This window comes from Manacus candei, unplaced genomic scaffold, assembly GCF_025592945.1.
Source record: "Manacus candei isolate 608988 ecotype Guabito, Panama unplaced genomic scaffold, ASM2559294v1 h1tg000069l, whole genome shotgun sequence".
NCBI classification, from domain to species: domain Eukaryota; kingdom Metazoa; phylum Chordata; class Aves; order Passeriformes; family Pipridae; genus Manacus; species Manacus candei.
In genome coordinates, this window is record NW_026138117.1 from 1,136,238 (window position 1) to 1,148,469 (window position 12,232).

At 39.9% G+C, this 12,232-nt stretch overlaps 1 protein-coding gene across 2 annotated transcripts in view; it reads right to left on the minus strand.

Annotated features, from left to right (window-relative positions):
* Positions 1–12,232, minus strand: part of LOC127479690 (cohesin subunit SA-2-like) — a 60,123-nt gene that overhangs the window by 36,523 nt on the left and 11,368 nt on the right. For both annotated transcript variants that reach the window (XM_051806967.1, XM_051806968.1), the window contains exons 7-11: positions 9,170–9,241; positions 6,802–7,006; positions 5,608–5,759; positions 4,289–4,362; positions 3,722–3,845 (exon numbers count right to left, since the gene is read on the minus strand). In XM_051806967.1, the coding sequence (XP_051662927.1) occupies positions 3,722–3,845; positions 4,289–4,362; positions 5,608–5,759; positions 6,802–7,006; positions 9,170–9,241 (627 nt within the window). The remainder of the gene's footprint in view (positions 1–3,721; positions 3,846–4,288; positions 4,363–5,607; positions 5,760–6,801; positions 7,007–9,169; positions 9,242–12,232) is intronic.

Below are 12,232 nucleotides of genomic sequence, written 5' to 3' on the forward strand. Positions count from 1 at the left end.
GTGACAGAGTGAAGGCGAATTATGTAAGCACATTTTCAGGATATTCTGAACACACACACTGTCCCTCAGCTGTACCATAGCATATTTCGACCCTGACCTGCAAACAGACTGGTAGAAAACAGCAGCAAAGTGGTGGGCAGCTCTGACCTCAGAGAGTTCTGCATGGGCTCCAGCACTGCTTAGACACATTCAGTTACGAGATTTCAGCCCCACCACTATCACAGAGATGGGGCCACTCAATAAACCTTACAAATACAGGCAGGGAGTTGGATGGTTTGAGAGAGTCATTGAGTCATTTTTTACTCCTCAACACCCCCCAGGTTATAAACTGGGGAGATCCACTTCTGAATTATTCCTCAATAGCAAAGACAATCCACCTGTCCTTTGAATAAAACAATTTAAAAAATTGCCCTCCCCACAAAAAAAAAAAAATCCACACATACGCACAAAGATATGAGCAGAAAACCATTTGAAGAAATAAGTATTTCAGAAGTAGCCAGAACCATGGGATGAGTTTCTACAGCCATGCTGGACAGAAGGCAAAACTAAAAATGCTTTCAATTTCCTGAAATTTGCCAGGAGGATCCCATAGTCAAGACACAGAAGTTCGTTTCAGCAGAAAGTTCCTGTTTCCATGGGATTTCTTTGAGTGTTTTTCACAGTCTAATGAGAAAACCTCAACAACTTGCCCTGAAGTTCCAGATAAAGCCAGTCTAACATGGTAGGAGACCCCAAGTGTTAATCTCCATCCTCTCTGCCTTCCTCATTCCTTTTCCCATCCTTATTCTTCATTGTCTTGATTTTTCTATCTTTAACTCAGAACTTTTTACAGAGCACTTCCCTTCAACACCTGCTGCTCAAATCAGCATGGGTTTAATTGGATCTGGATGCTGATTTAGGTACTACATATTCCCCTGGAAGAACAGTAGACCCTTTGAGTACAAGGTAAGGGCCTAGGTTTCACAAATGCAGGTGACTGGGCTTATATATAATGTCCAACTGCAAACAACTATCAGATTTATTATCAGCTGTTCCCTGGTCTTCAAAAATAAAAAGTTAAATTATTTCTGGCAGATGAATATAAACTACTTGAAAGCATCTTTATAATGCTGTTCCACAACTCTTATTGGGGCAAAGAGAGCTTTTCACATACAATTTTGAGCATCTTATCTCTGATTTTGAAGAATCTTCTTATATCTAGAAAATAACCTTTCATGTAAAAATATAATGTTTAATATCAAATTATAATGGCAAAATGGTATCTCATGGGGAAGAAACTTTGATCATCTTCAAATAAAAGACTCTGGAGACAAAAATGTTAATTTTATACTTACTTTCCCCTCCTTTCTCCCCGTTAAAGCCTCACAAATAACTGAACTTAATCTCTGTTTACAGCACTGTAGATGATCCTGGCCAGGTTTTCCCCCATCCTTAGAATACTTCCGTGGTTGTTCCACTCTGGGACCTAAATTATTTGGCAAACTTCTCTGTGATATATACTAAAAGAAAACTGGCTCTGAGAATTAGCAGTTTCTTGCTGCCCACCCCCAGCAAGATGGGACAGAAATGCTTATTAAGGAGAAGTAGTGGGAAATTACATACATATGTATATAAAAGCACTGCTGCCCCTGCTGATGCCAAAAATGTCCTGCTCTCCTTTTGAAATCAGGAAATTTGACAGTGGCTGCAAATCACAAAGCACTGCCAGGACTGCAGCCACCAGTAGTGGCACACTACCAAGTCTCAAGCAAATGTAACATATGGAAGACTCCCCACTTTATCTCACTCTTATTGCATCGGCTTTGCTTTCAGATAAAAAGCTTTAGAAAAAAAAACATTTCCAGTTCCCAGTAAATGGCACTGGATGAACTACATGCATTAATCAGAGACAACAGCTGTTAATTTTCACTGTACAGTCCTGCGAATGAAGACACGTCATCTTCAAAAATGGCTTTATTTTGAGAATTCTCCAAACTGAACATACACTAAAAAGATATTCTGATCAGATAAAATTTATGCAGGAAAAACCCAACAGTCCTTGATAGATTTGTTGTCCTAAAAACCCAAATGCCGCCTTCAGAGGAACGGCACGATGCAGGGAAGCAAGAGGCCTCGTGCGACCCCTCCTGGCCTTGGCGGCAAACTACAACTTCACTCACAGAACACAAACACTGCCCAAAGCTGGCACAAAAACCAGGATGTTTCAGGATGTACACAGGAGCTATATACACCTTCAAAGGTGGCCTGCAGAAGCACAGTGTGCCAATTTCTGTAATAAGCCATTCTTAATAAACATTCCTATCCTCCTAAAATCTCTCATCATTTTAGAAGTACAAGAAAAAGCATATTTTCACAGAATCACAGAATGGGTCAGGTTGGAAGGGACCTCATCTGGTCCAATCTCCTGCTCACGCAGGGTCATCCTGGAGCACATTGCACAGGATTGCATCCAGACGGTTCTTGCATATCTCCAGTGAGGGAGACTCCACAACCTCTCTGGGCAACCCGTTCCAGTTACAGAATCATAGAATCAACCAGGTTGGAAAAGACCTCCGAGATAATAAAGTCCAACCCTTGATCCAACACTGCCGTGGTTACTAGACCATGGCACTAAGTACCACATCCAGTCTCATCTTAAAAAGCTCCAGTGGCTGAGAATCCACCACCTCCCTGGGCAGCCCATTCCAATGTCGGATTACTCTCTCTGTAAAAAATTCCTTCCTGATATCCAACCTAAACCTCCCCTGGCAGAGCTTAAGACCATGCCCTCTTGTCTTACTGATAGCTGCCTGGGAGAAGAGACCAACCCCACCTGGCTACAACCTCCTTTCAGGTAGTTGTAGAGGGTGATGAGGTCTCCCCTGTGCCTCCTCTTGCCCAGGCTAAACAACCCCAGCTCCCTCAGCCTCTCCTCACAGGACTTGTGCTTGAGTCCCTTCACCAGCCTTGTTGCTCTTCTCTGGATCTGCTCCAGTACCTCAATATCTTTTCTGAACTGAGGGGCCCAGAACCGGACACGGTGCGCAGTCACATACACAGTAAAGAAACTGTTCCTCGTGTTCAGGTGGAACTTTCTGTGCATCACTTCCTGTCCATCGTTTCTTGTCCTATTGCTTGGCATTTTGGAGTTACTGACTTCTTTTGGGGTTTTGGGTTGTTTGTTTTGGTAGGTTTGGGGGGGTTTTAAATATGCCTCTACTCAAAAAGAAAAAACAAATATACCATAAGGAAAAGGAGAAAGCTCTTTGGGACATGGCTGGACTTTCCGTAAATATTTTCTATATCCATCTAATTCCAAATGAGAAATGCAATATTGAAGACTATTTACTATAGACAATATCTATTTGTTCATTTTTATAAATTTAAACAAAATTTTAAATGCCCATCAAGCATAAAAGCAGAATTTCAATCAACATTTAACACTACCTGTGCTCAACGGATATAGGCCAATTTACAATCAGAAATAATTCCCCATTCAGTAACATATAAAAATAATTGCACACAGAGGGATACACACAGAACTGGAAAAAATGTTCTCTGTTATTTAGTGTTACAATGGCTTTGAAAATAAAACCTGAAATGGGGAAGAAAGTAATTTCTTTTTTGTACCACTACAGTTTTAAATATCTACTCTCAAGAATTTAAATGTTAGGATTCTTCAAAAAAAATTTTTAAAAAATCCCCTGTACTACCCCCAGTAAGAAAAACTTTAAAACTTTACCTTATCATACAGCATCCATCCAACATATTTTAAATAGCTATCATTTAAAAAAGCATCTGGGTATGTTTTAATCCAGCTGCCAATTTCTTCAATGCAAGTCGCTCGGATCTCAGGGATCACATCACTGTGAAATTATAAAATCATAATATTAATACATTAAAAATCAATTTAAAAATCAATTATATTATTTGCAATATTTTTATGTTCTGGAATTGCAAAAAGCATGTATTATTCAAAATATTACAAGTATTTTCATATTAATAAGTTAGTCTTCAATCAATACTTAGACCACTTTTAGCCACAAAGTTTCATGCAATAATTATTTTGCAATTCCTGATATCTTCTCAATCACAAATGCACTGCTCTATAGCCAGCAGGAAGAACTGAAGAAGCATACTCAAGAGGTCTTTTCATAAGCCCAAATTCTTTAAATTAATTTAACTGCTACACTTTCCTTGACACCATCAGTGCCTCTAGGATGTTTAACTTGATTCTCCTATCTGTATAATCTGAGCAAGAGTTTCTTGGGAACGAAGATACACATCACAGCTTTATTTTTGCTCTTACCGGTAACGGTTTAGAAATGTTCCTTTGAAAATAGCATTCATCATGTTCTGTATCTCAAGAAGCTTGTGCTCATACTGAAACATAAAGAGAACTGAATGTTAATATTGGTCCCAGAATTCACTACACATGAAAAATTTGCAGCAGGGTACTTAGAATACTACTGTGATGAAAACAGCTGGTGTTTACACATGGTACCAACATAAAACGAGTGGTCTGTATCTACACCAGCAATTGGCCTATTTGTTAGCTATGTCCTGAGGAAAAGTTTATTGGATACCAACTGCTAACCTGGATAATAAGGAACTTGTTTGATACAGTGAGTCCTGATCTATCAATATGCAAATGATCTTCACATATAGGTCCAAATTCTGGTTTTATGTATTTGAACAGAGATGGAAGAAAGGCACTTTCAAAATACATCAGTTCCACAATGAGCATGTATTTTAACTGAGCCCTGAAAATCTAGATATGAACTTCTAAGAAACCAAGTCACTTAATAAAAACATTCTCTCATCAACAGCATCAGAAAGGGTGACAAGTTTGAGTTTCCCCCCAACACACACACCCACTTTCTCTGTCTTTCCCATAAGATCAGATTTATGATTATACTAAAACACCCTGTCTAACCCAAACACTCCTTCCCACAAAAAAGGGGTTGTTTCTGTAACAGAGAAGTCCATGGACACCCAAAGTTTAGAAAAGAGATTAGTGATTCTAAGGTCAGGAGACAAGGAACTGTGCTTGATCTTCATATATCAAGTCACCTCCTTCTTCAAGTCAGAATTATTTTTTAAAGTTACAGTTTTGCCTCTGAGAGTTGAAAAGGAGCTGTTTGTTTGAGCAGGGAAGAAATGACAGAAACTGAACAGCAAAAGTGATACAGGACATACCTGAGTTAAGTCTGGTTTTATAATGCATTACTTACACAGAGATGTCAGTTATCCTGTGTCCTTTTTCATTCTTTGCTAACATTTTGGCTTGTAATTTGTACAAACGTATACAAACCTGCCCTCCCACAACACCAGAGCTATTGAGGCAATTAAATCTGTGCGTAAACCCACATTTGTGCAAAAATCAAGGGCTAACAATACCGATTTAATGAAGCAGTTACTAGGACAGACATCAGAGGTTAACAGTACATAATGCAGTTATTACGTTAGTCATTTTTGTACCACTTAATCCAGCCAGTCACACCTGCTCTGCACAATGCATTAGATAAACATGTAAACCTCAAAGAGCTGCAGTGACCCAAAAGCAAGCAGTCAGAAATCCCTCTTTTTACATTTTCACACATCTCCCATACAAGACACCTCCCTAACCTCTTTCCTTTTTCTCTCTAGCTGGTCAAGTCTGTAACTGGTCCTCTTGCCACTTATCCTCTGCTTCTCCACCTCATACAATCTTTGAGCATTGTGCTTGTTGACATCAAGGTTCAGATGGACGCTTACAACTGCCGTCAAAAGTTTCATTGCTAAAAAAGAAACAAACCCAACACATTTAGCTTAGCTCAGAGATATGCAGCATAAATATATTCACCACTTTATCACAAAAAGGATAAGGCTAGCCAAATCCATTTTACATCCAAATTATGAACATTACTGGATTATTAATTTATTTTAAAATACAGTGTTTATAAAGGCAGACAATTTTCAGAAAAAGGAAAACTAAGTTCTATTTCTGGTGATTTACAACTTTTGGTCAGAGTTCTAGTCAGAGAAGTAATTTACTGGGCAACTCTTCTTAGTTTATGTAATTCTGACTTTTCTGCAAAAGAATCTAGAATTGTGGAACAGCTGATTTTCAGTAACTAAAAAAATAGAAAAACCAGGGAAGCTGGCTCAGAAAAGGCTGGGAATCTTAATTTTAATGGAATTGACAAAAATTCATATTCCCCTAAGGATTGCTAGATAGTTTGTATAGATTTCAAGTGGGTTTTTTGAGTCTTCAAAGCAAACAGCATACTAAATTATACTTTAAGTGCTCTTTGCATTGTGAAGAGGGTATTTACTAGCCTTAGGAGGAAAAAAAAGTTGCAGCTTTAGTATCATCATGCTTCATGAGACAAAAATGTTCTTTTTAGCACAGAGACCACAAAAATAGCAGCTCTCCAAAGGAAGCTTTTTTAGGTGAAGAGTTTAATGCAACCTCATCACGTTAATTAGTGGAGGGAGGAAAATAAAGTAGAAAACTATGAAAAAACAGTTACTGAAAAAAAAAAAGACTCAGAACAGTATAATTCTAAAGTTAGTCATGTCAGACACTAAAGAAAATTTCTTTATAAAGAAAAAATTGAGCTAAACCTATCATCTAAAGCATCCAAATTCCATTCAGATATACACGGGAACAAACAATTCACATTCTAGACAATTGTATAACATATACTAGGAGGAAGGCACTCTCAATGCGTAAGAGAACAACTGCTCCAGTAAACAGAGCAGTTTTGTTTGTACACAAGACAACAAAACTCTATCTACTCTAAAGATTATCTCCAGCAACTCCGCGAGTTATTTTACCTGCCAAAGTGCTTGTGTGTCTAAATGCTCTGACCATGGAGTCTGCTAAGCCTGTAAGCAGTGAGATGACAGTGTCCATCAAGTAGCTATCATACAGGATGCTGCACTGGCACTGCTGGACAAGCACTGCAATAAATTCACAGAAATTGGCCTTGAACTTCTTCCAATAGGGTCCTGTTCTGATCAGTGGGTAGTCTTCATTGTCCTGTACAAGACAGAAAAGTCAAGAGAAAACACGCTCATTATCTTTGTTTGTGCATTCACATCTCTCCCATTGAATATGAGACAGTTTTGGTGAGTTTCACTTCATGCCCCCAAAACTTTTTTCATGGTTATTACTCCAAATCAGGGACAAGCAACTAGGCTACAAGCAAGCACAGAGACAAAATAGCTTCATCATAGCTACCCTGTCATGACAGCTCACATACGAAAACAATGTACGTGAGGTAGCTGTGAACAGACAGGAGGAGAGGGCATGCAAAGCCAGAGCATCATAAATAACTTTTGGTGGCATAAACCATGAGCAGTCATGGTCCCCTCCACTTCCTCACAGGTAGTAGTGCTTCTCCACTTCTCTGTCTTTCCTCTTCCTGCAAAAGCACAGTAAAATCCAGGCAGAAAATTGAGTGAGTGTAAGTGGAGACAAACAACTGCAGTGTGAACAGGATGGGATTGTTTTCCTCAGTAGCATTGCCAGCTTAAGGAGTTTATCAGGCTAAAGCTTACTGACATAGGTGTCATTCACCTATACCATCCACACCAGGGTCTCCAAAAACCTCCACAAAAACAGTAAGTAGGCAATACCTTTGACATTACACAAAAAGCAAGTTACAGTAAAACCATAAGTGTTCACAGTACAGTTCATACTGCCAGGAGGAAAGCAGACAGAGGGAAGTTCAAATGACTTCTCACACATGTGAAAGGCACATTAGGAAGACTGTAAATGGCAACTTCAGACAGTGTGAATATTTATTTCATTTACACATCACAGATCCCAGGAATGGTTCAGAATATGAATTTGCATCCTGACAGTTTCCAGGTGTGAGTGGAGCCAAGGAACTCCAAAATTTTGCTCACTATGAAAAACTTCATCCTGAAGGCAGGTCACTGTTCAGCTGGTCCTTCACTAGGTGGTCAAACACCTTCTCAGACATATTCTAACTTACAGCTTCACATCCAGCATAACTTTGTGTACTTAAAAAGTACACTTTATGCTCTTCTCTTGTAACTTTGTTTCCAAAGCACAGGAGTCACGGTTTTCTTGAAAAATAAATGCAAACCCAGACTGACCACAGGGTTGGCCACAACCTAAAATACACTGGAAATCTGGAATTTGGGATGTGTTCCTGGTCAGGTTATAAGAGTCAGTTCAGAGCCTAACAGCAGCAGCAAGTGTCAAGACAGAAAGGAAAGTTCTCATCAAGCTCCATTTAATGTTCCTTGATCCTGACACAGACAGAAGAAAGACAATCTACAACTTCAGGAAATACCTACTTTACCACCATAACTTACTCCTCAATCTGAAAAGCAGCACAAATACACAAAATCTCACTTTCAAGAGCATTACTACTATCCTTGTTTATTGCACTGGGATACTGTTTAATGGTAACATGCATATTGTAAACATATAGATGACACAATGGGCACACCACCTAAAGTTAGGCACCTAACTTGGGATTCCCTTAGATTCCTTCCATAACCAGTAGAGAAGTAGCTCTGCTTCCAGAAATCAAGTCAGATTAGGCACTTCACACAGGTTCTTCCAGAAACTATTGAAATCACCCAAGTGAGTGATGTGAGCTCCTGCTCTGACTCAACCTGGAAATGTTTCCTTCTTTCATACAGAGTCTATGTAAACAGAGGAAAATCAAAATCCAGTGCCAACAAGGAAATGAGATAAATTCCCCACAATGCTGCAATTGTTGTAGGGGAAGGGGCATTGCAGAAAAGCTGATTCTGCTCTCAAAATATTCTCCCATTTAAACATTTATTTGAACAAATCTGTCTGCCAAAACCTCTGTGTGCATACGCATGTGTGCACATACGCATGCATACACGTGTGTGTAGAGCTTGCTGGAAGGGATGGGGAACATTCTTGAGCACCACTGCAACTTGATACACACCAATCTGTTCAAAATGCTGATGTCCCATCTCTTTGACATCATTAGTGAGAAACAGACACTTTAGAAGTGTGTGTTCATCCAAACCAGAGGTCTAAAACAGACCTGATGAGGCACCTCTAGAAATGCACGATTATCGCCATCCACTTTAAGATGACTACTTCTGATGTGTCTGCCTACACTGGAAACAGGATATACAGCCATAGAAACTGCTATACTTCAGTTGCAGAGAACCACAACAGTCCTACCATGTCCACTGGCCAAGTAACTGTCAGGATCCAGGGATAGGCCATGAATTTCTTGTACTGCAATCCAGTTTCCTGTAATGCAGGAGACAAAATTTTGAAAGCTTGACAAGGAAATAGCACAGTTAATTCATAAACACAAAAGCATCACAAAACATGCAACATCTTTAAAAGGCTATTAGAACTTCAGACAATGTGTATTACAGGTGGTTCAGACAATCTAAAACATTAAACAAAATCTAAATCCTTCTTTTCTTGGTATTTTTTATTTATAACCAATGACAGAAGAAAAACACAGTTTTACATAAAACCTGAGTTTTCTTGCTACAAGTAAGACCCAATTTGTTTTCAAAATTTAAAAACAAACATATACAAGGTATAACTCTCATTATTAATTCTAAGATATGGCTTCTCAGCAATTCTAAGTATATATCCCTTTCCAACATTTAGTACCTAGATACTGTAAAACATCCAAACTCTAAAAAAAAAAAAAACATTCTGAGCTTTTCAAATTATAGAGAAATGTTTTCAGCACTAGTGTAACTTGGTTCAGAGATGTTTTCTCAACTCTGCAATTATTCCAAGACAAAAGGCATGAAATCTAGAGTTATTTATTACGCTTAGTGAAGTAAAAGTATTTCTATCCCCATCTAGTTGTACAGTTATGCATCAAACTTAACTCTTCCATTGACAAACATTTCAGCAACAAAATGGGAAAGGGAAGGGAAACCTATAAAAGAACAAAGAACTACAAAAAATAAAATGTCACATACAGAAAGAAAAGCAGAAGAGAGAAACAGATTAGTTTAAGAAAGAAGTAAAACAGAAAACAGTGGTCCTAAAGACAAGTCTATCTCACCACTGAGGAATACCACAGACCACAAAGAGGAAATGCCTCAACGATCACATTCTCTGCAGCCAACACCAGTAAAAGTTTTCACAGAATCACAGAAAGACTGAAATTGAGAAAGACTCTTTGAGATCATCTAAACCAAGCCCACTTGCTCAAGCAGGGTCAGCCAAAATAGGCTGCCCAGTGCTGTGTGTGACTCAACCCCCACTAATTTCTTTAGCATAACTAATGCCATTTTATGAGGCAAGCACCACTTCTCTGTGATTCATTCCCTTTCCCTCATTCTCAGGACCAGAAGGTCCTGTGAACCAAGCAGACAAACCAAACAGATTTCTTCTTCCCCTTCCTAGTGGTCTCGTGGTTTTTGAGAGCCAGGCCAAGTACTTCCTTCCTTACTGGCCTTGAAGGTCCCACGCATCCAGACAGACAGGTGGTGGCAATGACCCAGTCACACAACAGGGAACCATCACAGCAACCAGAGCAGTCTATAGAATCAAGGGGTTGCAAGACTTAAATGATGAACTTTGACCAGAGCTGCTGCTGGACAGTGAGACCTGAGCTGTATTATAAATTCTATATTATGCTATTATATTGATTCTTCTTGTAGAAATCCTCTGCCATTTTAATCATAAATTCTGTGCTAGACTAATCATAATATATTGTTAAGAAATAAAGCTTTAATTGTAACTACAATTAGTACCACCATCATTCTGCCAAGGATCCCTGAAAGTACATGTCTGTCCTCTCAGTGTCAGGTGATGCCTTGTGCAGTCAACTAATATTTTCACAGACAGACACTCCACAACCTCTCTGGGAAACCTGTTCCACTGCTTGACCACCCTCCCAGTAAAAGTTTTCTTGTGTTCAGGTGAAATTTCATGCATTTCTGATTGGGCCCATTGCCTATCTTGGCTTGCCTTTGCACTCACTGTCTCACTGGGCACCATTGAGTAGAGCTGTGCTTCCTCCTTGTCATTCTGTCACATCAGGTATTTTTACACACGGATGAGACTCCTCTGAGCCACCTTCTTTCCAGATTGAACAGGGTCAACTCTCTCAGCCTCTCCTCATATGAAAGCTCATTAATCATCTTCGTGGCCCTTCACTGGACTCACTCCAGTAAACCCATCTCTATCTATTGTACTGTGAGGCCCAGAACTCAACTCAGCTCTCCAGATGTGGTCTCAGTAGTATTAACAGAGAGGAAGGATCACCTGCCATGACCTGCTGGCAGTGCCCTGCCTAATGGAGCCCAGGAGGCTGTTGGTCAACTTTGCTGTGAGGGCGCATTGCTGACTCATGTTCATTTTGTCATCCACACAGAGATCCTACTCTGCAGAGCTGCTTTCCAGTCAATCAGCCCCCAGTGCATAGTGGTGCATGGAGTTATTCATCCCCAGATTTACAGGGTTTCCTGTTGTAAAACTTCATGAGCTCCCCCTCTGCCCAACTCTCCAGTCTGTTGAGATCCCGCTGAACAGCAGAACAACCACCTGGTCTAGCAGGTAATCCTCTTAGCTTTTGTATCATCTGACAACTTGCTAAGAGTAAACTCTGTCCCACTGTCCAGGTCATGATTCAATATGATAAACAGCACTGGCCCAAATATCAAACCCTGGGGTACAGCACTAGTGACTAGCTTCCAACTGGACCTTGTGCCAACCTCATGGGTGTGGTTGTTCAGCCAGTTTTCAGTCCACCCAACTGTCCACTAAACTAACTCAATACTTCACCAGCTTGTACATGAGAACAGTGTATCGAGTCTTACTGAAGTCAAGATAAAAAAACATCTGCTCATCCCTCCTCATCCATCAAACTACTCACTTTGTTATAGTTGGCTATCACGGTTAAGCAAAATTTCCCCTTTGTAAATCCATGCTGACTACTCCTGATCACCTCCTTAACCTCCATGTGTTTGGACATTACTTCCAGAATTCGTTGCTTCTTCACCTTCCCAGGGATCAAGGTGAGGCTGATCAGTTTGAGTTTGCCAGATCTGCCTTCCTGCCCTTTCTGAAATCGGGAGTGACATTTGCTTTCTTTGACACTTCAGGAATCTGTCCCAATGGTCACAACCTTTCAAAGACCATCAAAAGGGGCCTCACAGTGACATCGGACAGTTCCCTCAGCACTCCTGGGTACCTTCCGTCAGACCACATGGTTTTATGTATGTTCAGTCCATTTAGGAGTTCCCTAAGCGGACCTCCTTCAAA